The 27,418-nt window shown below is 35.4% G+C and overlaps 2 protein-coding genes across 3 annotated transcripts; both read left to right on the plus strand.

Annotated features, from left to right (window-relative positions):
* The first annotated feature begins 988 nt into the window (after window positions 1–988).
* On the plus strand, window positions 989–14,803 carry LOC123819423 (natural killer cells antigen CD94-like). Its single transcript, XM_045839774.1, has 7 exons — window positions 989–1,128; window positions 2,402–2,494; window positions 2,700–2,762; window positions 4,447–4,598; window positions 5,340–5,443; window positions 6,248–6,421; window positions 13,717–14,803. Exons 1-6 carry the CDS (start codon window positions 1,122–1,124, stop codon window positions 6,366–6,368), a joined length of 540 nt encoding a protein of 179 aa, XP_045695730.1. The 5' UTR covers window positions 989–1,121; the 3' UTR covers window positions 6,369–6,421; window positions 13,717–14,803.
* A 6,386-nt stretch (window positions 14,804–21,189) lies between these two features.
* LOC123819390 (natural killer cells antigen CD94-like) lies at window positions 21,190–27,175 on the plus strand. Of its 2 annotated transcripts, none has more exons than XM_045839726.1 (7): window positions 21,190–21,311; window positions 21,561–21,706; window positions 22,797–22,889; window positions 23,035–23,097; window positions 24,590–24,741; window positions 25,559–25,662; window positions 26,501–27,175. In XM_045839726.1, the coding sequence occupies exons 2-7, from the start codon at window positions 21,700–21,702 to the stop codon at window positions 26,619–26,621; spliced, it is 540 nt and encodes a 179-aa protein (XP_045695682.1). In that variant the 5' UTR covers window positions 21,190–21,311; window positions 21,561–21,699; the 3' UTR covers window positions 26,622–27,175. The 2 variants fall into 2 exon arrangements, with proteins under 2 accessions (XP_045695682.1, XP_045695683.1); XM_045839727.1 differs by having other exon boundaries at window positions 23,038–23,097.
* Window positions 27,176–27,418: the final 243 nt, after the last annotated feature.

Below are 27,418 nucleotides of genomic sequence, written 5' to 3' on the forward strand. Positions count from 1 at the left end.
GGGGTGAATGGCAGATTGTATTCCCAGATAATTATAGATCAAGATCTCTACTCCCAAGATTCTTATTCATCCATCTGTCCCACATTTAAATTGCCCATTTATATGGTTATTCTTCTGAAGACAAAAATTTGTAAATTAAATGATCAGTATACTATTCGAATGAGATAACAGTAAAAATATAATCCTTAAAATATTAAATCAAATAAAGATACTGGAGCAGGTATAGTTCAAAGGACTTGAAAGGAACTGAACAGTGAAGATCAAATGTGGAGAGAAGCTTTATGGCACCTGAATGAGGCACTGAGGGGTGGGCCCAGACTAACCGGGGCATCTACAGCACACATGTGTGTATGTGTGTGTGTGTGCGTGTGCGCACAGAACAGTGAGGGGAAGTCACTCTTGGTTCCGCCTTTTTGACCTTCACCTTCCATACTTGGGTTAATGATTGAGGGGTCAGAAACATATAATGAGAGATGAATACACCAAGTACTCTGTGATAAAGAAAAGAAATAAAAATCATGAAACATGAACACAGAGGGACAGGTTTGATTTGAAATATATTGCATGTTGCTCTGGAGAAACATAGCCAGGGTTTCAAACTTAATGACTTTGGCCAGGTATTAAACTCTGTCTTAGTTTTCTCACCAGAAAAATGGGTATATTTATGTATCTTTATTATTAAGCCATTTTCAGAAGTAACTGTGCTAATATATGCCAAGTGGTTTAATCTGTGAATAGCACAGGCAAGTTATACATGTTTCTAATTATTAAAAGAGAAAACTTTTTGTGGAACTTTATTATACTAAGTAAATTTACCTTTGGTATACCCATCTTTTTTTCCTATTTTCTGAATATTTTTAAAAGGTGATTGCCATTCAAACATTAAAATCTTTTTCTCACTTTTTTTTGATAGAGGATTTGTGTTACACAAGGGTAGTGAGAAGTTCCTGTATTGTGGTTTCCTGAACATCAAGAATATGGCTTAAAAACACAGCTTTTCTTTGCCTGTTGAATTTCTTCGTACACGACTTTCAGATTCTTAGCCTCCAGCTTAATTCTGTGGCCCAACACCATTCTTCTTAGACAAACAAACACGGTGACTTATTTGGAGCAACATTCTCATGGCAGGTATGTCAGGCTGAGTCTTAAATTTAAAAAACAAAACAAAACAAAGCAGAAAAGGTTTCTCGCTTTCTCGCAGGGATAGCTAATTTCGGGGCATGCTTTAAGAAAAAAATATGGAAAGCATTTCACACTTAATTTTATGTCTCTGATTCTTCAATCTGTAACTTAGAAAGGATTTTGTGAAGTTTCTCCAACAGGTTTAAAGAGTGACTTATAACAGAAAAGCTGTAAATTCTGAATGAAAACTGAATTTCCCAGGTTAAATTATGAGCAATTTAATGCTACTACAGAGTAAATATAGAATGCCAAATATTAATGATACGATAATTACGAGTGCTGTTTAAAAACTTAGCATTTGTGTTGTGCCATCCAAAAGCCACCTAGATTTTCATGTTGACGTATTGCACTGCTGTGAATGTCGGCACTCTTTGGGAGTGTGCTAATGTTAAAGCAGAATTTCCTAATGTTGAATTGTTTGAGTGGGAAGAGGCAAGTTATATGGGGACTTAGGAAATGTAATGTCCTTGTAAAAAAAGGGTTGTTTGTGTATCATAATTCAATGCACTGAGAAATGAACCCAGATCCCCAAGTACTGTCCATGCGTTGTTTGCGGGGGGGGGCACCCTCTCATCACACCAGGTGCAGATACTCCTGTGTCTTTTTTTTGCTGTAAGACCTCTTCAAGTTTCTGAGCACCTGATCTCTCTCAGAGGGACCCACTCCCAAGTGGCATCAGTGTGAAAATGATAGCACATGTTAAATAAAGACTCTGGTCCTAGACAAACTTTCATTTGATTTCTGAAAGTACTTGGGTACTTACCAGCTTCGGTACCTTGAGAAAATAACACTACAATGAATTCTAAATTTGCTGTCTACCTACTGGGGATCATACTACATGTTGTGATTTTTGTTGAAAAAATTAAATTAATGTCTGTTATGTAAGCTCATAAAACAGACTTTAGTGCCTGTTCATCTCTTCTCACTCTGTGTCTCTTGGCTGCTTTGTCACAAGATCTTAAATATAAATATTACATACACTTTCTGAGCCAGAGCTGAAAAAAGATATGGATAATCTTACTACAGAATAAGGCATACCACATAAAATTTTTAGTACTAGATGGAGTTCTGAACGGAATGTTTTCATTTCCAATGGCAAGAGAATTGAGTTGACAAACCAAAGCAAAGTTTGGATTCTCTCTCCCTTGTTTCTGTTTATAAGAATTTTAGCTCCTGTAGTTGCTCTTTAAGTGATTCCTCTACCGCTCTTTCTCTAAAGCTTCTCGGACCACTCCATGGAGGCTGATTTCTGGGATCATAGGAGTCATGTGCCTTGTGCTGATGGCTACTTTGGGAATTTTGTTGAGCAATGGTAAGTTTTTCTAGGCAAGTCTATGTAAACATCGAAACTGTGATGAAACCATTTAATAGTAAAGGTTTCATTTTACTAATGTGTAATATTGTGTTATTTAATACACCTGTATCTAATTAAGTGACTTTCTCTTTAAAATCTTTATTATATTTTTCCATTACCATTTAGTCCCCTGATTAAGTAAATGTCTAATAATTTCTTATAGCATTTACTAAAGGAAATGTTCAGCCAATACCATCTCCAGGACCCACCACTGAACCCCTGGAAGGTAGGTCCCATACTTGGAAAATACTAGTTTTGTTAGAGCGTGAAATAGTTTTATATTTTCTCATACAGAAGTGTGAGAAATACAAGTTGAATACAAGTTTACCTGCTAATCATAGGATAGTCTCATTTCTTCATCCTGTAATGTAAGAATTACTAAATCACACTGTGCATCATTTGAATATTTAGGTAATAAGGAAAATATTAGCTTGAAATGACATGTTTTTCCTGTATGAGCACTCATGTTTAAGTAACATCAATAGTAAACTATAGTGCATGTTAAAGTTAATCCTCCCTGCCCATGTTTGCCATAACTTGTACACTTATACATTTATATCCCTTCATCTTTGCTTCTTTCTATTTCTTGCAGATTCTATTTCTTGCAGACTCAGAATATAGTGCAGAGATGCCTGCATCTGACCCTACTTTTCTATATTAAGCCAGATCTTTTTTTTTTAAGATTTTATTTATTTATTTTTAGAGAGGGAAGGGAGGAAGATAGAGAGAGAGAGAGAGAGAGAGAGAGAGAAACATCAATGTGAGGTTTCTGGGAGTCATGGCCTGCAACCCAGGCATGTACCCTGACTGGGAATCGAACCTGTGACACTTTAGTTCGCAGCCCGCGCTCAATCCACTGAGCTATGCCAGCTGGGGCTCTTAAGCCAGATCTTATTCCAATTTTTAAAATTTATTTTTCCAAAGTTTCTTAGTTGTCTCATCACCTTCTGTGATATTATAAGACTTTATTTATCTTTTTGTTCTTGGGGAATTTCCAAGCTTTATTAAGATATAATCAATGTATTACACTGTGTGAGTTTAAGGTGTACAGTGTGTTGATTTCATACACTTATCTTTTGCAATATGATGACCATTGTAGCACTAGGTAATACCTGCATTATGTCACATAATTGCACTTTTTTTATCCTGGGAACACTTAATGTCTACTCTTTAGCAACTTAACAAGTGTATGATACAGATTGTTAACTACCAATATAATAACAATATTATGCAGTAGATCCTCAGAACATTAACCTGCTAACTAGAAGTTTGTACCCCACTTCTCTCCATTTCCACCACCTCCCATCCCCTGTAATCCCCCTTGTACACTGTAACTTCAGTGCCATTCATTCCCCTGATGAAGATTAGAGTGTGTACCATGTACTCCTGTTTCTGAGGACAAAATGTTCAAGGCGCTGGTTAACTGTAGGATTGGACTTCAAACTAATTGTTTTATTTAGTTTCATTTTGAAAATAAAATACCTAAAATATGCATCATAATTTTTCCAATGTGCCATATTCCTTCTGATTCAGGAAATATGCTAAAATGTCTTCCTCCCTTAAATATCTCTTTTATCTAATTTACTCCTATTTGCACAGCAGAGATCAACTTTTGTCCACTTCCTACACTCTACTACAGAATGTTTTAACAGGAGGTAATTCTTATGTATACTTACTCAAATTAACATTAAATATAATTAATAACTATTGAAAAATCATATAATTCTACTGCTGGCTCTAGAATATAACATCCATGGTTCATTCATATGACCATCCTTGGAAGTTTGGTGAATGAAGTAGATTCTCAAAGAATATTTGCAGAAAAAAATAACAAATGATTTCCATGTGAGTAAATAGCACTTAACATGAATCTGCAATGTCATCAGTCAAGTTTTATTTTTTTCTCTTAGGCTGTGGCTGTTATTCTTGCCAAGAAAAGTGGATTGGATTCCAGTGCAACTGTTTCTTCATTTCCAGTGAAAGAAAAACTTGGGCAGAAAGTAGAGATATCTGTGCTTCTCGGAATTCCAGTCTACTTCATTTGAAAAACAGAACTGAAATGGTATGTATTTAATTCGAGTTTCTTATATTTTCTTTGGCCTAGAATAACATACCATCTAAGTAAGCTGACTACTTTGATTTAAATATTTTTCAGGTAGTAAATGAATGGTTGCATTTAAACTAATAATGACTTACTCATTTTTTATACCTTAAAACAATCATTATAATACAGGAATAAAAATCAAGATAGGTGCCAGATAAAGTACTAGAGGAATTTTGGAAAGAGATCAAAGAAGAAATAATAGGTCTTTTTTTTTTATTCAAAGAACCAACTAAGCAGGTTTGTAATTTCTAGTTCTTTAATTAAATATATATATTTGTAATTATGTAGCTTTTACCATCATTCTGGGATATAAGATGGATGAGGAACCTGTGCTGAGTATAGGTAGAATAGGTTATATCCAAGAAATTATTCCTCATGATACTGGCAATTTAGAATTAAATTTGATGGTTGATGTCATGTGAAAGAAATGTTCCATGAAAATCTAATCTACTTATGATGTTTTTAATTCATTCAAGAAGTGAAGTTGTGATTTTTTTCTCCATAACTGCATGGGCCTTGTAGGTGAGAATGGGTCTTATCAGACATGTGACTGTACCTTCTAAAGCAGACATTAAAAATGATTTCAGTTTGAGTGACGTAGAGTCTGAATATGATTCTGGACACTGATTTTCTTAAAAGGACATTATGCCCAGAGTAGATTCAAATTCTATTAATGTGTTTGTCTCTATTTCCACACAGGATTTTTTAAAGTTCAGTAAAACATTTTACTGGATCGGGCTCTCCTACAGTGAAGAACGTCGTGTCTGGCTGTGGGAAGATGGCTCTGCTCTCTCCCCAGACCTGTAAGTCCCTGGCAGTCAAGGCTTGTCTGCTCTTTATGAGTTTGTCCTTAGATCTCACCAGACAATGTAAATGCTGGAAACACTGTCTGGAGCATGAGAACACAGAAGAGAGAAACTATACGAGAGAATAACGACTTTAGCATTACCTATAACACCCAAGCATATGCTTGAGTGACATGAAGTTAACTGCATCTGTTACCATAAAAGAGGTTTTGACTTTTTCTTTTTGCTGTGGCACCACCACTTGTGTGAGCAGATTAGTAATGACATAAGGGATAAAAAGCCACCCTTACATTCAGAAGATGTTCAGAGAAAACAGGAGAACCGTTCTTTTCTTTATTCTGGGGAGACCCATTATTCTCAGCATCCTCTGATGTTTCATATACTCTGGGCTTATCTTTTTTGCATATTTGTAATCTTAGAATCTCATTTCCATTCATAAACATAATATTTGCAGCATCATACAATGACACATTTTATGCTCTGATTTGTTTTTCTAGACTAAATTAGCAAATACATTTTTAAACAAAATAGAAGCAAAATTGGTCATAATATTAGAACTATTAATGACAATGGCAAGAACAAAAATATCTCTGGTCTCAATGATATTGATTATTGAGGCAATAATTGAGTTTCAGGAATCTTGTACTTGAAATTGCGGAAACGGTGGCTATTGAATTAAAAGAAAAGAACTCAGTATGTTAACATCTCATACATATATTGTTTAAAGTTCCATCTTTAAAAAAAACCCTGAGCACTTTCATTTTCTTTTCTCATAGGTTAACATTTTCTTTTTCTTCACAGATTTTCACCACTTCCCACTTTAAACACAAAGAATTGCGTACTGTATGGCACAAGGAACAGTGTTTTGGATGAATCCTGTAAAGAACAAAATCCTTACATCTGTAAACAACAGCTTATTTAGCGGTTGCTTAGGGCAGAAGGGTGGGCTGTGAAGGTCCAGTATTACTAAGAATGGTAAGTTTACCTCTTACATTATTACTGATTAGCTACTCCTGGGATTTGTAAAATATCTCATATTATATCTTATATATTTTAGGGGGACCCCCAAAACTGGAATTGACGTATTAAAATTTGTGTATTTCTTCTTCCATGTTTAAACTTCAGTCACTTTCAAAGTACTTTTCATTTGATGTAATACACCTACCTATTCAGATGTTTTTCTTCACTGCTCAAAACAGCTTCTTTTTAAAAAAATTTTATTTATTTTTAGAGAGAGGGGAAGGGAGGGAGAAAGAGAGGGAGAGAAACATCAATGTGTGGTTGCCTCTCATGCATCCCCCACTGGGGACCTGGCCCACAACACAGGCATGTGCCCTGGCTGGGAATTGAACCAAAGAGACCCTTTGGTTCACAGTCCAGGCTCAATCCACTGAGCCACAGCAGCCAGGGGTCAAAACAGGTTTTTAAACTTACTGATATTGATGCCTTATAGTGCTTCTGCTGTTTTTTGTTTCACCTCTTCCACACTGGCAAAACGTTTCTCTTTGAGGATTTTGTTCATCTGGGACACAAGCAAACAAGAAAAGCTGTACTTGGGAGAGACAGGGTGAATAGGGAGGGTGGGGCACAGGGGTCAAGCCCTGTTTGGTCAAAGACTGCTGAACATCAGCCCAGTGTTGGCAGGTGTGTTCGTAAATTACACATCATGAAATTGGCAAATGCTTTGAAAGGGTTTTCAAATAAAGTTAACTGAAGCCAAACCCAGCCTTTTACAACAATGCCAGCTGGCACACTGAGGGTTCCTAGAACACTCACCTAGTGGGGAAGCTTGTACTACCATGGGTCCACCCTCAGAGGATAACTCATGTTTTTTGGTGGTCCCCACTCATATTTGAAAACGTGTTTTAAAATTGACGAACTTTGTTCATGTACACCTAAAATGATGAAGCAGCGAGGTAAATAATTTCATGAATATTTTGATATAATGCACATGATCAATATTGAGTGTAATGTATTTTCATGTGTACATTCTGATAAATTTTCTCTGTCAAAATTTAAATAGAATAATTCACATCAAATAATATTTATCAACATCATTTCAGACCTTGGTTTGCAATACTAAATTGGGAATTCCCATCTTCATCTCACTTTCCTGGAAGTTAGTTCTTTCTGGATATATCTGTGCTGTAATGTGGAGCTGGAAGTGCCACCTGACAGCTTCCTCACGCGCATCCTCCAGCTTCAGAGGGGCACATGTTTGTGCATCTTTTCCTGATGCTCCTCAGTTCCGTGGGACAGTTTTAAATCTCTGGTCAGATACGGGGATCTAGTGTAATTGCTTTCAGAGTTTACAAGGGTAAAGGGGCTCCAAGCCCTGATCACAGAAATTTACTATACCTATTTCTTTCTTCTTCTTTTTTTTGGGGGCCTTATGCTTATCAGCCAGTGAAAGAGTCACATGTGCATTGAAGATCTTAATATCTAATTAATCCCAAGAAACTTTTCCTAAAAGTTAAGTGTAAAATGAACAATTCTTTGTGTGTGTGTGGATGAGGAAGCATCCCATTTTATAGAGGTCTTTCTGAGCATGTTCTAGAAGGGCTGGGGGCAGAGTGAGGTCTAATTCCTCAGACCTGGGTGGAATTTTTACAATCTCACAGATTTCAAAAGCCAATTTCCTCTTTTTGGTAAATTGTTGTATAGATACCTTCAAAAATTTATATTGAAATACCTATTTATTTACTAGTTTTATATTTCAGTTACATGATAAAAATTAAGAACTCAAGTTGATTTTTATTATATAAGGAGACAGGAAGAGAGAATGACCTTTTATTGTTCATTTCTCAAAGTATAAATGTAATAGGACTGAAAACTGAACTCTTTACTTTCTTTTATAAAGATTGACTTAGGAAAAATGCACTTATATTATAAAAAAGATTATAACATCTTTCAACTATTGAACTAAGATAACACGTATTGTACTTCCTGGATACTTTGCATGTTTTGGCTTTGTTGCCTATGTGATTTCAAAATAACACATTTAAAATTCAATAAAAAACAGCATAGATTAGCTTATAATTAAAATGAGTAGTTTTCTGTTCCAACTATCCCATATCTCTGACCTCCTCCCATAAGGCAATTTCTTCTGGAATTTTTGTTTCTTCCATTTGATTGTCTTCCTGCTTAGCATGGTTTTCTCTGTAATGAACCAAGGATGTTCTTTTTTCAAAATTTCTGTCTAGGATAAATGTCAGTAATGACATTCATAAACTCAATGTTTCCATTTAGCCACACCTGGTGTAGGTTCAATGATTACTTCTCACACCCTTACCCACAAGGTGTGCGGAGCCCAACCTGCCTTTGTTCTGAGGACTCATGAACTTTCAAAGTGCACGGGAGCGATGAGGAGACAGAAGGTGCTGAATGTGGGGAATGATGTCTAATTCCAGAGAGTAACCTATGTCAACATTTGTCTCCACTGAGAGAAGAGAATTCTGTTGTCTCTCAATTACAACTCCGAGGTTTTCCAGCTCCCACATAATTTCAGAGAACCATGATGGAAAGTTCTGGCTTGAATGGAGGATACTAGTCACCCATTCAGTGGGACAGCCTGGCTTTGTCATATTAGTCATACTCAGGCCATGTCCATCTGACCCATTTCATTTCTAATATTTTTCTCTGACACTTACCTGCATTTTTCATTTGTTTATCCTGAAAGTATCTTTGCGGTCTTGGGGTAGGAAAGACTTTTTTATATAGATGTCTTCTACCATGTAACTTTATTTTTTTATACTTCCAACATAAGATCCTTGATATATTCTCTGGGGAAAGACACTATTTTTATTCTTTTGTTCTCTATTTCTTGTTATTGCTTGAAACAGACTAGCACACATGGAAGGATTTAGTTGAGGAATATCTCAGTGTTAGATGTAAACCAAAAGGGCTAGGGCGAGAAGATGTTATGAATGAGAGCGAGGCCCGAGTCAGGAGGCCCCCTCCCTGGGCTTGGTTCTTGTCTCACTACAAGAGAATAATTCAAGTGAGAGACAAACACATATGGAGGAAATGAGATAGCAAGTTTATTTATGAAACACATCAGCACAAAGCTACAAGTGGGCACCCAGCTAGTCTAAATGCCCCACGTGTAGAGGAAGTAAAGTTGTTAGTAAGTTTATTCTACACGTTTGAACCGAGGCTGTAAGTGGGTCATTGGCTAAGTACGCTAACCATTGGAGTTCAGGGGTTATGTACCTAAGCTTCTAGAGGTACTCCTCCTTCTTCCCCTTCTAAATCTCGGGAATAATGTACAGTGACAAAGGCTTTCCTTCTCAGTTAGTAAAAGCTCTTTGTCTTAGTGAAATTGTTATAGAGACCCCCTTTCCCAGCATAGGCCCTTCTTCTTCCTATGCAATTCTTGCTTATACCTGGCAATTACAGTAAAATTTTTATGGAAGCTCACAGTAGCTCCCCTTTTCCAGTATCAAGGACTTCCCTTCTCCTGTACTATTTTTGCTTGTGATGCTGGAGACACGGGGCAATCTTACCATACCGAGCTCAGGTCTGCTGAGTCAATGGGTGAGACATGTCTTCCTTTTGCTTCCAGCCTCCTGTATTAAGTTCTTTGTTGGATTGTAATAGTGAGGGCCCTGTCTTTATTTCCCCTCGGTCTGTTTGTTCCTAGCTGCTACCTATCAGAAATGTCCAAGAAGCACACAAAATAACAAAATAATATGGCAATAATTGGTGTGTACTTCTTTAATTTTACCCTGTAACCCTAAATATGTAACCCTGAATGTATATAATACACACTATGTGTGGGTTTCTAACAAATTATGAGAAGTCTAGGAACTTAAAACTATGCATCTCTTATTATCTCTTACTATCTTTGGATCAGGAACTGAGCAAGACTCGGTTGTTTCCTTCCTTGTGGTTTCACAGCCTCCGACCAAGTTTGCCTTCTAATCTGAAACTCAGATTTCTCTTTCAAGCTCTTTCAGGCTGCAGCATAATTTAGTTCTTTTTGGCTGTAGGACTTCCCAGACCACCCTCCTCCATAGGCAGCAGAACTGTGGCTGCTTGCTTCTTCCAGACCAGAAGAAGAGCATCTCTGACTCCTCTCTCTGTCTGACTTATATAGTATCTTTTAACTGTTCACCTGATTAGGTCAAGTTCACCCATAATAATATCTTTTTGATTAATGAGAAACAGGCTAATGCGGAACCTTAGTTACATCTGAAAACTAGCTTCATCTTTATAATTCAATGTGTTCTACTCACAGAGTAACATTCCATTATGCAGGCGTATGCTGGAGAAATTGCCAATCTGGTTCCAGACCACTTTAATAAAGCAAGTATTGCAGAAAAACAAGACTTCATCATTTTTCCGGTCTAGGGTCTTGCCATCTATTTATAAAAAATGCTACACTTGCAAAGTGCAATAAAGCTCAACAAAAAGAGGTATGCCTGTGTCCTCAAACCCCACTGAAATTAAAGGGGAGAGAATTACACAGCTGTCCACCAAGGCATGGACATTTGGGCATCAACTTAGAGCTCTGCCTACCATACCGACAACCCCCTAAAAATGTTTTTGCTGCTACTTTATAGTTCATTGAATTTAAATGCTCCTTTGATTTCTGATAAGCAGGAATTTGCTTCATGTGTGCCAGGACAAGGAGTCTTATTTGAGTTATGCTAATATATCTTTCTTCATTTAAAAAATGTCATTTTTCAATTACAGTTTACATTCCATATTATTTTTATTAGTTTCAGGTAACAACATAGTGGTATATAGACAATACAGCAGTTGTCTACTTACAGCATAATTAGACAATTATATATTTTATAAGTGTTCCTCCTTATAATTCTAGTATCCCCTCACACCACATGTTGTTTTACAATATTATTGACTGCATTCTTGGTGCTTTACATTCTTTTGATGATTTTGTGACTACCAGCCTGTACTTTTTAATCACCTCAACTTTCTCATGCAGTCCCCCAATCCCTCTGCCCACTGACAGCCATCGCTCTGTCCTCTGTATCTTTTAGTTTGTTTCCATTTTGTTTGTTTATATTGTTCTTTAGATTCTGTTTATAAGTGAAATTTTATGGTATTTGTTTTTCTCTGACTGAACTTTTCAATTAGCACAATACCCTTTATGTATTTGTCCAAATGGTAATATCTTATTCTTTTTTTTATGGCCAACTAACATTCCATTGTATCCCACAGTTTTTTATTCACTGGTCTCTTGATGGACACAAGCTGCTTCTATGTTTTGGCTCTTGTAAATAATGCTGTAGTGAACACAGGGTGCACATATTGGTTTGAATTAGTGTCTTGGGTTTTTTTCAGATATACACCCAGAAGTGGTATTGCTGGGTCATTAGACAGTTCCATTTTTAACTTTTTGAGGATACTCCACACTGTTTCCCACAGTGGCTGCACCTGTCTGCATTCCCACCAACAGGGCATGAAGACTCCCTTTTCTCCACATTCTGGCCAAGTCTTGTTTGTTGATTGATCGATGATAGCCATTCCAACAGGTGTGAGGTGGTAGCTCCTTGTGGTTTTATAGTTCCCCAATATGTTCATTCTTGGGTACTCCATTAGTGACATCTAACTTTACCTCATAGAGTTATGTTATAGTTGGGTAGATACAGCTTTTTGCTTATCTCCAGAAATGCTTTAGTGTCATTTTTGCTTCTGTATGTCATGGTAAGGACAGTGAGCTAAATAACTAACTAATCATTTATTTATGGTAAGTTTTTTTAAAGTTCAAAAGTCTTGAGTGGAACCTAGAGCCAATTTGTTTATTGACAACTTACGGTGGAGATAGTTGGTCAGACATCCTGTCTCGTTTATACACCCAGCCTCTGTAGGGAATTCTGCCTGATCGCTCCTGAGGCCCAATTTCATCAAATAAATGTTAGAACAAATGTCAGCAATTTTATCCATAGAAAAATTACATCTTTGTGTGAATAAGAAGAACATTAGGAAGTTTGTTCCTGGGTGTTTCTTGGTCTGTTTGAGTTCTCTTTTCCTGCTGTATCAGACTGTTTGCTCTTATTAAAAGCATTATCTTCAAACTATACATTATTGGAAACTTCCCAATGTTCTTCTTATTTACACAAAGATGTATTTTTATCTGGCTAAAACTGTTTACATTTGTTCTAATATTTATTTGATGAAATTGGGCTTCAGGAGCGATCAGGCAGAATTTCCAGCAGAGGCTGGTCCTATAAAGGAGACAGGATGTCTGACCAATTTTCTCCGTGGTAAGTTGTGGGGAATATTATGCTAAGTGAAATGAGGCAGTTGGGGAAAGACAAACACCATGTGATCTCACTTATAAGAGGAATCTGATGAACAAAATTAACTAACAAGCAAAATAGAACCAGAGACATGGAAATATGGACTGACAGTGATCAGGGGGAGCGGGTGGGGGCAATGGTGGAAAAAAGGGGAAAGGGCTAGTCAAAGAACCTGTATGAATGACCCAAGGACATAGACAATTGTGTAGGGGTTGACTGTGGGAGCAGGGGTCCTGTGGAGCATGGGCTGGGTGGAGGAGAGCAAAGGGGGAAAAAGTGGGACAACTGTAAAACAGTAACAATACATGTTAGCAAAAACACAAAAAAGCATTATATGAGTATGCTCATTGAAGCCTTATATCTTTTTTAAACTAAATAAGCCTGGACATATTTGGAACATTTAACCCCTGTTTTACATTTTCATAATTTTAGAGCTTTTGAATATTTTCTCTTTACATCTAAGCACATGAGTTGCAAAGCATTTTATACAGAACTGGATAGTAAATGTTTTTAACTTTGTGAGTTAGTCTTTGTTAAAACTACTGAACTCTGCAAAAAAAGACATAGATGTTATGTAAGTGGATGGTTTAGCTATGCTACAAGGGAATTTCATTAGAAAAACAATGGTGGGACAAATTTGCTCCACAGGCCATAGTGTGTAAAATGAGATTCTGTAGACACCAACCCTGCTCTCTCTGTTGCCTTGTCCTTTTTTAGGTTACATAGCAACAGTTGTAAATGTACTTATAAATTTCACAATACTGAAAGAGACGTATCTTATATTATTAGTCTGTGTTTATTATAAAGTTCAAAGTCTGCAAAGTATGTGTTATAGACAAATGTCCTGACTTTCACATTCATGTACCTTTGTATAATTTCCTCCCACATTATCTCAGGGCTGATCTGTGTGACCAGTGAAACACAGTGGAAATGATAGTATGTCACTTCTGAGTCTAGTTCATAAAAGACAGCATGGCTTTCTCCTCCTTTTTCCTGTTTCAGATCACTTCATATGGGAAATGCAGCTATCATATCATGAGCAACCCTGTTGAAAGGACCATGTGACATGGGACCAAAGTCTCTTATGAAGAACTGGCAAGGGAATAAAGTCTATTTCTAGCAGTTATGCAATGAACTTCTTGCAAGTCGACTTTCCCACTCTAGTCAAGCCTTCAGATAACACAGCCCCAGCTGACATCCTGACGGCAACCTCATGAGAGAACTTGAGTCTCTTCCATCCTGCTAAATTGTTCAAGGATTCTTAACCCTCAGAAACTGTGTGATATAATGTGTTTATTCCTTTAAGCTGCTGTTTGTTGGATGTAGTGGTAGACTCACTCATAAGACCTATTTTAAGAAAAAAGGAAGCAAAACAAAAACAAAATTACTGAAAGGAGTCAACAGTTTTCCATAATTCTAGAAGTTCTGTGCCTCAAAATTTCCTTTATATGGTCATTACTATGCACTTTGTTTTCAATAAAGTTGACCCCACTCCAGTATGAAAATTGAGCTCCAACTGATTTAATTCCAGTTAAAGAGTAGAGATGAGTCTATTTTCTCAAGCCAAGTACCACACAGTTACCTTTGGGAATTATCTCCTCAGGCCATTTATCACACAGTTACCATTGGGGATTATTGAAATACTTCAAATTTAAGTTGAACACTTTTAATTTAACATCAAATTAAAGTCCATCAAAATGGACTTTTGAACAGGTTATCTGGTTACTAGTTTTATTCTAAAACACTTACTATAAAACTGACATAAGTGTCTTAAGAAATTATGTTAATAGCATAGAATTAAAGTTTGTGGAAAATTAATAATAAATAAAAATGTCATTATTAAACAATAAGCTATAGATATCTTCATTTCTGTGAAAATAAAATAGCCTAACTCACAAGTAAAATGTAAGTATTCAATATCCTTACCATTTGATGTCATTTAAGTAAACTTAATAGGTTCATGTTTTATACTTTAGGTAATTAGAAATAAAATAGGTAATCATAATTCTAGCAACTGGCTTCATTCAATAGCCAGTAAAATATCATTTTTCCATTGTTTTATTCAATAAACAAATTTCTTTGAATCATACTAATTTTAACTCATCTCTATCATTTGGTTTAAATTAATTAGCTTTTTCTATGTCTCTGAAATAATATGTGGGACCATATTAGAGGTATGCAAATAAAAAGTAGTCCATCCTTTTAAGAAGGAAAGTCTTGCTATGGCTGCATTCAAAACCTGTGCTGACCGACTACACAAACTATAGGACAGACATACCCACACAGCCTCGTTGAAATTCAGATAACTTGAGATGGAATCTCTAATTACTTAGGAAGGATGTGTGACTTAAAACATTTAAGTCCTGGCCTCTCGGAAGATAAGTGCAGGTTGGTGGTGATTTTTACTGCATAACAAAATGTGAAAAAATATAATAAAGAAAATGGAGAAATAAGTCACCCAGTTATTCCCTCAACTCTGCCTTTGCTGCATGTGGATAAATGGCTGAGTCTGACAGCATATATCCACTTTATTTAAAATGCAAGGTGCCCAGAGTCGCACAGGTAAAAGTAACTAAACAAGTCTTGTGTCGTAAGGTCTGCAAGGGTGGGTTTTATTTCCTGTGTTTGTTCCCAGCCAGGCTTTTAGGAACTCCCTCCCATCTTTGTACTGGGTCAGACACTCAGCACCTGATTCTGGGATAATGGTTCTCTTTTTCCCCCATAATTTAAGTTTCTCTAGTTTGACTGCTCTTCTGCTTTTTCTGCATTCAAGCTAAGGTCACATTTCACAGAATGGCACTACAAGAAAGGTGTCAGGGTGTGGAATTTGAGAAATCAATGGAAACAATACTTTATCTCTACCCAGGTTACCACAATAGGCTCAATGAATGAAAGGATGAATGTGTTCTTGTGTCATACAAATTTTAACTTCTGCTGATTTGTAAGCTGGTGGATGCACACACACAGACACACACACAATCTCTATTTCATTACTCTGTAGAGTGCAGAGGATGGAGAAAGTTATGAAATAAAAACCATTATATTTGTGAGAAACAACTTAACTGTTTTCTCATAAAATTCAACACTTGTACGACTAAAAACAAAAGTTCTTTCATTTTAACAAGTCATACTCATTACTCTACCACTAGGAGGCAGTGAAACACATCAGTGTATTTTATCTTATTTTAACAAACATTGTATAAATAAATTTTAAACCATTCACATTAGTAATGATTGAATTTCTCTTAATAAAAAGAAAAATTATTTAAAAAAATTTTGATTTTATTAAACTCACTATGAACCTCTTGTTTGAAACAATGCCTCACACATTTGATTGCTTCCAGATTTCCCCCCCAAAAACATAATCTATGCCCTGGATACTTTCATTCAGCATTTTTTAACTTTTTCTCTTGAGTGTTTTTTGCTTGTGCTTCTCAGTAATAGATTCACTCACTTGTCCTTTATTTCCTAATCATTCCAGAAAACATGTTCCTAAAGTATTGGGTTGTCCAAAATGTTCATTTGTTTTTTTTTCCATGGCACTTAGTTGTCTTTAAATTCATTCAAAACAATTTTCCTAGATTGCATTGAGACAGCTGTCATATCATAGTGCATTTTAAAAACCTTATCAAAATTGGTAAACTTTGTGTAGCTATTTTAATATTGAAGATGCAAGAAAATGCACAACATTTTCAGCATATTATACTTTATTATTCCAAGAAAGGCAAAATACAACTGAAGTGCAAAAAAAAAAAATTGTGCAGTGTGTGCAGAAGGTGCTGTGACTGATTTGAATATGTCAAAAGTAGTTTGTGAAGTTTCATGCCGGACAATGCTTCACAGTTGGGTAGACCAGTGGAAATTGACAGTGATCAAATCAAGACATTAATCGAGAACAATCAAAGCTATAACATACAGTAGATAGCCACCATACACAAAATATCCAAATAAATAAAGTTATTGGTGAAAATGAAAAATGTTTTTTATGTTATGGAAAAAATTAAGCAAACTTTTTGGCCAACCCAATATTATGTATCATATATTATAAAACTTGCTTTTATGATAGTGTTGCACATACATCTTAAGAAACTCAGATTAATATTCTTATTTTGTATTTAATGGCATATTTTAAACACTGAAAATACAATTGAGGTAAATACCACTTGATTTCACCATTTCATCTTGTGATGGGCCAGTGCAGAGTACCAAACTCCTTCACTTATATTTCAAGGTATAAGGACAATGTGACCATCCAATCAAAATCATTTTACTCTTGAGTGAAGTGAGATATAAGAGCAATGTAATCAAGTTATATGGTAATAGATGCAGAATATAAAAACAGTATATCATAACATTTGAAGTCTAAAATAAGTTATAAATCATGCTTCTTGAGCATTTAAGTTTTACTTTTGCATAATTGTCTATTTTTTGCCAAAGGAAAACATGCATATGCTTTAAAAAAACTATACCACAGAAACACTTATTCTGAAAATCAACAGTTCTTCCTTTTACTTGTTCTTACCCTGGTTGGTTCCAAAAGACAGCTGATTCTCATTCTGGGTTTTCTACTTTTATCAGCTTTCTTTGGAAAAAAATAGAGAGGTGTTTTATTATTTTTCAATTGAGGATAAATATTGGATTTCTTTTGTCTAACCAAACCAAGGTTCAGAAATAGTCTTTTCTACTAATCACAGGGTTGCAGCCTGTTTTTAATTTACTAATTATTATTATTACTATGTTTTCCTGAATGCTTACAAAGATTATTGGATATTGCAGGGAACAGTGTTGTCTGAGTGTGTTAAACACAATGGATAGTGTCTCTTCTTAAGGAAAATCATCTCCAGTTAATGGCAGGAACAGCTAGAATGTGCCTTGACAGCAGGAAGTATATACAGCACTCTCTTACTCAGAGGGTGAGTTTTTCCAGATGTTTCCTCACTTCTTCTTATGGTTCAAGATATTAATGAAGGGACACGTTGATTTGAGTGTTACCTGAGGGTCACCCAATGCATTCCCTTTTCTCACAGCATGTTTTTTTGTCAGTACCATCAGGCCTGCCACTCGGACCTCTCTATTTTACCTTTCACCATCCTCCAGAATTTCACCATTTCACCATTAGCATCCTCTCCTTTCTCCCATGCCAAAGAAGCTTTTTGAAGTCTTAGAAAAAAAAAGAAATGCTTTTATTTTACATATTTCCCTTTTCAAACATGCATCCCTAGAGAGTCTCTGAATATTAGAGAGGCAAAAGTAGCTGTGATGATTATATATCAGCTCTTGAGATTCACTGAAGTGAGAGCAGCTAAGCTTTTAGCAGATCTGGAGGGAGAAGATCTAGAAGGCTCCAGACATAAGGATGTAGAAATCTGCCTGGTACAATGGAAGTTCCCAGGGACATGGTAACTTTACTGCATGTGAAGATGTGTGCTAAGAGCATGCATGATGTTTCTCATGACCCATGTGAAGAGAAGTCATGATTTCATCAAGATGGTAACACAAAGGATTGAGTTGTTAAATAGGACTCACAAGCATTCTCAGAGACTTTAATCAGTATCCACCTGTACTGGTAATTTCAGTGGTACAGTACTTGTGAAGTACAGACAAAGCAGTGAGATATCCAGGCCTGCAGTGTAGATCCCCAGGTCCTTTCTTTCTACCTTAGGACACGCTCTGGTCCAGACCAACAGAATAACAAAGGAGCTCTCTAACAGGAGGTTGTGATTGCATCACACACATAAAAGGTGGTGCTTTGGTCATGGTACATCTCTGTTTTATACTCAGATGTGACATTTTCCAGGAAGTTGTACTCTATAAACCCACAGATTCTAGTCCTGTCTTTTGTTTTAGCCACAAATAGTTTTAGATATTCTAACACATCTAGCTGAAATATTCAGTAGATAAGGATTTTGACAAGCAGAACCTGCCAGTGTTTGCTAGCAGTTTTGCTATTAACATGTTTACAAAAGAATTTGTCAGCACAGAATCCTTATTGTTTTCTTTTTTCTTTCTCAGAGAGTCTTCCCTCTCCCTTATGAGGAAAATAAGTTGCACCCTGATGTTAACAATTTTCTTTTTACTTAGAGAATGCATGCATTATCAAAATCGTGAGATCAAAATAAATTTCTCCTTTGGGTATATTAGCATGTATACTATTACTATGTTGTATAATGTTTTAGTTAGAAATTTCTAGGCAGAGAAAAGACCTCACTGTTCATATTTTAAGGGGCCATTAGTTTATATTCTTTAGCTCCTTTTTTGTCTGGAATGATGTAGTTATTAGAATCATTACTTGCTTTGAACAAAGGGCAATGGTAAATTACTGTGGAGAAAAAGTGTGGTCGCCTCCAATGGCCACAGAGGCAGAGGATTTCCTGCAAACAGAGATGCATCTTCTGGAAGGATACCTAACTTCTGAAAAACAAACACATAACCGAAATCTGAACATTTCAGTGTCATTTCAGTCTGGGTTCTGCCTGCATCAGACCTTGAGTTTGGTTCTGAGTGCAAAGTTATTTTGGATGAGCATGGCATAAAGGTCAGAAAGGGTGTTAATACAGGAGAGGGCAGGCAGAGCACAATAAAGGTTGATCTGTTGAGTGTAGCTACCAGAAGAGAAGACTAGAAGTTAACACTGTTGAGTGATTTGGGGAAATGGGACAAACTTCAGTGTTCAGAATTGCCTTTTTAAGGGCTGACAGTGCTTGGCTACACCAAATCCGGAGACTTGTTGGTTAAAGCCCATCCAGGTGATAATTTCTCATTACTTCTGACAGCCACGTGTGAGATCAGGAGGGTTTTCAGCAGTTCTGGGAGAAAAAAGTTTGCAGATGCGGAGTTTCAACATCCCTCTGGTTGGCCAGAGTTCACAAAAAGCAGTGAGGGATGTGGGTGGGGCAATAATCTGCTCCATGTGCAGATAAGTGATAGGGGCCCTGGCGCAGAGCAATTCAACTGCTGCCCACGTACAAGAAGGAATCAAAGAATCAACTGGGGCTGGCAGTTCAGAAAGAATTGAAGGGAGCATTTTTATATACATTTTTTGTGTGAGTGTGTAGGTGTGTGTTCAGCTGTTTTTGTGAATCGAACCTAAGATTCTTGAATTGAACACAACTTTGATGAGTTTTTATCTCTAAGTAAGTGAACTAAGGTGAAAAAAGAAGACAATGTTTTAGGTAAATCTCACCAAACATGGTTCTGAAAACTTAGAACAGCTTCCCAACGAAGGTCATCCTGTGAATGTGGGAAGTGTAGGAATAATGCCTACTAGATATTCCATCACAAATTTGTGTGATCTCAAAACTAAATCTGAAAGCAAAATCTTAAACTTCTGTTTCCTTAAGGTGATTTTTCATGGGGCAAGAAAAGCAAAATTATGCAGTTTTTGCTAGCTCATCTTTGTCCAAAATTAGGGCTAAAAATGAATAAACTCCAAGTGGGCACAGGATCATTGATACTTCACCCTTTTCAGCATGGGTTTATCTGAAGTCTGGGTGAATTAATTTTTTTGTTTACATTATCTGGTTACAATTTAAATTTCATCAGCTTTGGTGGTTGAATGAAAGCATCTATGTACATTCTGCATAAAAAGATAGAAAATTTAACTTCATGGAAACTAAAAAATAAAATCACATTCCTTGTTTTCTGTTTTTGTTTTTCCTCTTTTTTTTGGTTGAAAAGACTGTCTTCAACAAAAAAGTTAATTGATGGTAATATTACAATGCTTAAACATAAATCACATAACGAGGAAAATCTTATTTGAGAGCCTGCTTTATATGTGGATGAGTGATAGATTATATTTCCAGATACTTAATTACTTAATCCACAGAGATCAAGGTCCCTGCTCTCAAGGATTTTATTCTGATTATCTGCTCCACATTTTAATTCCCACACTAGTAAAGTTATTTTTCTGAAAGCAAAAAAGTGTAAATTTAACTATCAGTATATTATGTAAATGAGATAGCACAGTAAAAATATAATGATTAATATACTAGTAAAAATGAAGGTAATATAGCAACTGACATCATGTTCAAAGGACTTGCAAGGAAAGGAACACTGGAGAACACAGTGTTGGAAGCTTTTAAGGCTCACGGGAATGAGGCACTCCAGTGTGGGCAGAGACCACCAGAAACAGTTTTAGAGCACAGGGGTGTGTGTGCGTGTCTCTCTGTGTGTATGGAACAGAATGGGAAGTTGCTGTGGTTCTACATTTTGTATATTCACCTTCCATAGCTGAGTTAATGTGGCAGGCATCAGAAGCATACAATAAGAGATGGAAATACCAACCACTCTGCTAGAGAAAAGAAATCAAAATTACAAGACATACACACAGAGGAACAAGCCTGATTTGGAATACATTGCATGTGTGCTTTGGAGAAAGACAGTCTTGGGCCTTACGCTTACTGACGTTGGTCAAGTATTTAGCTCTGCCTTAGTTTTTTCTTTGGAAAAATGCATATATTTATATATCTTCATTTTAAGCCATTTTTGAAATAAATAAGTTAATATATGCCAAGTGCTTTAATCTGTGAACAGCACAGGTCAGTTATAAATGTTTTTCATCATTAAAGAAGAAAAATTCTGTGAGGAATTTCATTATAGTAAGTAAATTTAAGTTTGAGTTGACCACCTTTTTTCCCGATGTTCCGATAATTTTTAAGATGATTTTGATTTTCAAACATTAAAAAAATTCTTCCTCTCAGCTCTTTTTATGATAGTCAAAGTGTTTGCATTACACAAGTACACTTACACACAAGTGACTATTTCCTGTATTGTGGTTCCAGGGACATTTTCAAAGCTAGTGACTTACTACCTCTTATTTGTACTACACATCTGTGTCTCACCAATAGATGATTCAAGAACATCACTTAAATACACACTCAACTCTCGGATTCCTAGCCTCCTGCTCAATCCTGTGATCTGACAACGTTCTTCTTGAACAAGCAAACATCCTGACATACCTGCATCGACACTGGAACAACATTTCTCATGGCAGGTATGTGAGATCCCATCATAAAATAAAAATAGAAATAACAAGGGAAAGCTCTAAATCCTTAGTGGGATCAGAATTTACCTGGTTAAATTATGAGCAACTTAATTCTAACATAGAGTAAATAGAGAATGGAAAATATTAATGACACAGTGCTTACAAGTGCTATTTAATAATTTAACATTTATGTTGTGACATCCCAAACCCACCCAGATTAACAGTTTGACACACTGGACTGTTGTTAATGTCAACACTCTTCAAGAGCGTGCTAAAGTTCATGCGGAATTTCCTGATATTAACTTATTTGGGGAAAATAGCTATAAGCAAGTAATCTTGGGTATAAGAAATGTAATGTGTTTGTACAAAACATGGTTGCTTATATGATGTATAATGTAATGGGAAGTGAATCTAAATCCAACAGTATTGCCCATGGAGTGGTTGGGGAACCTCTCCTCACACCAGGTTCAGATGCTTCCATGTCTTCTCATCCCTGGAAAACCTCTGCAAATCCACAAGATCCTGATCCTTCTCCAAAGAGCAAATGCATTGAGATTAGCAGGAGGGCACATCTCAAGGAGTATTATTGTGACAACCATAGAATGTGTTAAAGACTGTTCCAAGGCAAATTTTCATTTTCACACTTGAGAAAATAACATTATTAATGGCTTCTAAATTTTCTCAACTGTCTAATGAGATTTAGACGATCATCTTTGATTTTTGTTGAGAAAATAAAAGTAATGTCTGCTATGCAAATGCTAAAATAGAACTTGGTCCCTATTAATATCTTCTTCGTCCAGATCTCTGTGCTCATTTGCCAAATTTAACAAAAAATGTTAAATTCACCCTTCTGTGACAGAACTAGTAAAGAGCAAAAGTTACAGATATTCTCTTGGAAGAATAATATATCACCTAAAAATTTTAGTAGTGGATGGAGTTCTGAATGGCATGCCTTCATTTTCCAATGTTTCATTGGCAAGATGGTTGTGCTGTCAAGCCAAAGAAATTTTTTGGATTGCCCTCCCTGGTTTCTTCTTTTAACAAATTCAGCTCCTGTGATTGTTATTTAACTCACGTCTCTGCCTCTCTCTCTCTACAGCTTCTCAGACCACTCTGTGGAGGTGGATTTCTGGGATCTTAGGAGTAACAGCCCTTGTGTTGATGGCTACTTTGGGAATTTTGTTAAAAAACAGTAAGTTTTTCTGGGCAAGTTTATATAAAGACAAAAATTGTGATGAAGCCATTCAATATGAAAGGCTTCATTTTACTAGTGTGTAACATTGTGCTATTTTACAAACCTGTATCTGATTAAGTTAATTTCTAATTATTTCTCATAGCAGTTACTGAACCACATAACCAGTCAACAGCATCTCCAGGACCCACCACTGAACCCCAGAAAGGTGGGTTTCACACTTTGAAAAACCTTTGTGTTGGTAGAAGGTGAAAAAGTTTTCTTATTTTTCCCACACAGAAACATAATGGAACATTACATGTGATAATCCAAGTTTACCTACTAATTTTAGAATAGTCTCATGTCATTGTTCTCTAATACAAGAATTTTTAAATTACAATGAATGCATGTCATTTATATATTTAATTATAAGGAACATATTAACCTGAAATGACATGTTTTTCCTATACCAGTGCTCATGTTTAAGTAACAAATAAAAAAAATTATAATTCACACTATAGCCATCCTAATGATCTGCCTTTGTTTCCTTATAATATACTTTTATATCTCTTTACCTTTATTTCTATTTCTTTCATGACTAAGAATATAGTGCAGAAATTTATCAGGTAAGGCCAGTTCAAAGTCCAACTTTTTGAGTGTTTTTTTTTTCAAACACTCTCAAAGGTGTCTCACCATCTTCTGTGATTACATAGCAATTCATTTATATCTTGTTTGCATTTTCCCAGATATATTGAGATATAATTGGCAGATATATTGAGATATAATTGGCATAATTAAATTCATAATTTAAAGTGTATGGTGTGTTGAAATATTTTGCGGTATGATTATGACTGTAATATTAGCTATCTGTTCCATCATTTCACACAATTATTTTTTTTATTTTCTTTTATGGTGAAAACACTGAAATCTACTCTCTTAGCAACTTACAAGTATAGAGTAAATATTGTTAACTATCAACCCAGAACTATGCAGATTACCCAAATTTACTATCTTCTAACTGGAGGACTTTAACCTTTAGCCAACACCTCCACATTTGTCCTCACCTCCCAGGCCCTGTAAACACTGTTCTTTGCTACAACTTCAGCACCATTAGTTTGGCAAAGATTTGAATACCTACCATGCATTCTGACTTATCACTTAGGAAAATATACTCAAGACCCTATCACTCTTTAAACTAAATGATCTATTGTTTTATTGAACTTTACTTAGAAAATAAATAATCAAACATATATCAGAATTATCCCAATGTACCATATTCTTTCTGACTCAGGAAATATGCTAAAATATCTTTCTCCCCTAAATATCTCTTTCATTTAATCTACTCCTATTTACACAGCAAACCCAACTTTGGGTCACTTCCTCAAAAGAGGTCTTTCTAAATGCTCCCATCTTATACTCTGCTCACAATGTTTTAACATATTGAATTTCTGTGTGTATTTTCCCAAATTAGCGTTATGTATTACTAATACATGATTGGAAATTGTATAATTCCGACTCTATCTTCAGGATATCTAATTCCCATGAAGAAAAAGTTCAAGTCTGACCTGGTCACATTATTATCCCCGAGTTATAGTGTATTATTAGATTTTAAATAAATTTTGTTTAAAAAGAATCAATAGAAAATAATTTTTGAATGAGTAAATAACATTGACTGTATCAAATATACAATGCTATCAAACATACTTTATTTTTTCTCTTAGGCTCTGATTGCTGTTCTTGCCAAGAAAAGTGGATTGGATACCAATGCAACTGTTATTTCATTTCTCATGATTATAAAACTTGGATGGAGAGCAAGATATTCTGTGAATCTCAAAATTCTACTCTAGTTCAGTTGCACAATGGAAATGAATTGGCAAGTATTTAATTCTCGTTTTCTGCATTTTCTTTGATCCAAGAAAATATATCATTTAAGTGAACTGAATTCTTTGAATCAAGTCTTTAATCAGATAGTAAGTGGACTATTATATTTGAACTAATAGCTTACTAATTTCCTAAACCTTGAAACAACCAATTATAGAATCTACATAGAACTTCTCAAAGATTTATATTATGAGTAAAAATCCAGATAGGTGCCATATAAAATACAGGAGACTTTTTAGAGAGAAATCAAGGAAGGAATAATGAGTCATTTTCATTCAAAGATACAAGTAAACAACTTTATAATTTTTATTTCTATAACTGAGTTTATAATTTCTTTTGCAATTATATAGCTGTTGTCAACATACTAGGATATTTTGTGACCTAAATATGAATAATATGATCATAAAATTACCAACCTCTTAAGAAAAAGTGAAAAACTTCTCTAGCTACATGAAGAACCTGAGTATAGGATGAGTAGGTTAGATTCATGAAGTTTATTCCTCAAGATACTGCTGATTTGGGACCAGACTGGATCGTTGAGATCCTATGAAGAAAGCATTCCAGGAAAACCATAACTCCCTTTACATCACTCATCCCCATAAGAAGTAAGATCTTTGTCTCCACAAATGAATGGATCTGATAAGTGAAAAATTTGGAGCATGTGACTATACATCCTAACTAGAGCTTACAAATTATTTCAGTTTGAGTGATTTAAAGGTTGAATCTTATGCTGGACACTGACTTTCTTAAAATTGCATTATTCAAAGAATAGACTCAAATTAAGTAAATGTTTGTCTCTTTCTAAGCAGCACTTCATGAGATCCAGTGGACATTATTACTGGATTGGACTGTCTTACAGTAAAGAACATAATGCCTGGTTGTGGGAAAATGGCTCTGCTCTCAATCGAGATCAGTAAGTTTCTGGAAATCAAGGTCTTTTCATTTCCCGATGAGTTTGTTCTTAGATGTGACTAGAGAATGTAACTTACAGGAACACTCTAGCTATGATAACTTATCTAGATTAGAGCATTTGAATACAGAAAAAATAATACAAGTGAGTGACAATTTTAGCCCTATCTAGAACATCCATGTATATGCTCAAGTGATACAAAGTTAGTATACTTGTGACCATTGAAGAAGTTTTGACATATAGTGGGTTTGTGTGTGTGTGTGTGTGTGTGTTTTTAACCTTTGTCCAAACCCTTGGCTGTGTTGTACATGTAGAGAGATGCTCACACACCCAGATGGTGTCTAGAGAATACAGGATAGCCATCATTTTCTTTATTTTAGTGGAGCCCAATATTCTAAGCATCTCTTCATACTTTAAATATGCTGGGCTCATTTTTGTACCCTGGTAATCTTAAAATCTCATTTTTATTCATTAACATGGTATTTGCAGCATCATCCATGACAAATCTTATGCTCTGATTTGTTTTCCTAGGCTCAATTAATTAATACATCTTTAAACAAAATAGAAGCAAAGTTCATCATTTATAAAGCTCAGTAATAACAATGCAAAATTTAAAGATTTATGGCCTCAATGCTATTCATTATTGAGGCAATAAATAAGTTTTTGCACTGCTGTATTTGAAATCATGAAAACTGGCTATTGAAAGAAAAAACTACCATGACTCAGTATGTGAATTCATCATTCAAATGCTTTAAAAAATTGTGTCATATAATAAAAAACACTATCACTCAACATTCTCATTCCCTTTTCTGATATGATAACATGTTATTTTTCATTACAGACTTTCACTTATTATATTTCCAAGTACAAAGGGCTGCATACTTTACAGCCCATCCGGAAGTGTTTTGGATGAATCCTGCACAAAACAAAACTCATATATCTGTAAACAACAGCTTATGTAGGTGTTATTTAGGCCAGAAGGGGTGGGCAATGAAGGTTCAGTATTACTAAAAAGGGTAAGCTTACCTCTTATATTACTACTACTTATATACTTCTTGGATCTGTAAAATGTTTCACATTATCTTGTCAAAAAATATTGATATATTTGAAACCATGTATTTTACAACTGATAAAATTTGTGCACTTACATCTGAAGTTATAAAACATCAAGATGAAGAATTTCATGAATCTTTTGATTTAATGTACATGTTCAGTATTAAATGTAATATATTTTCATGCATATTTTAAATTTTTTTGCAGTACTTTAAATAAAACAATTCACATCAAACAATATTAAGATCATTTCAGATATTTGTGTGGCATACTAAATTGGGAATTCCCATCTTGTTTTTATTTGTCTAGAGGTTAGTTCTTATTGGCTGTCTATACATCTATATGTGTCAATTTAGAGCTGAAAATGCTATATGACAATTTCCTTATATTTATCATCTGACTTCACAGGAGAACAGATTTGTGTCTTGCTGCTCCTGAGTTCTGTAGGACAATCAAAAGTCTTTTGCCAAATATGTTTTTCTATGTGATTGCACTTGTATTTTGTGAAGGATCTGAGCCTTAACCACATACATTTACAATATCTATTTCTTTACTCCACAGGCCTGTCTTGCCTTATGCTTATTGGTCAGTAAAAATGTCACATATGCATTAAAAATCGTAATCACTAATCAATCCTAAAACCCTTTTCTAAAAGTTTGTCAAAACTGAACAATTCCATTTAAGGGGGTCATGGGAGAGAAGGAGA

Source organism: Phyllostomus hastatus, unplaced genomic scaffold (genome assembly GCF_019186645.2).
Source record: "Phyllostomus hastatus isolate PE091 unplaced genomic scaffold, TTU_PhHast_1.1 phas_contig_308, whole genome shotgun sequence".
Lineage (NCBI taxonomy): Eukaryota > Metazoa > Chordata > Mammalia > Chiroptera > Phyllostomidae > Phyllostomus > Phyllostomus hastatus.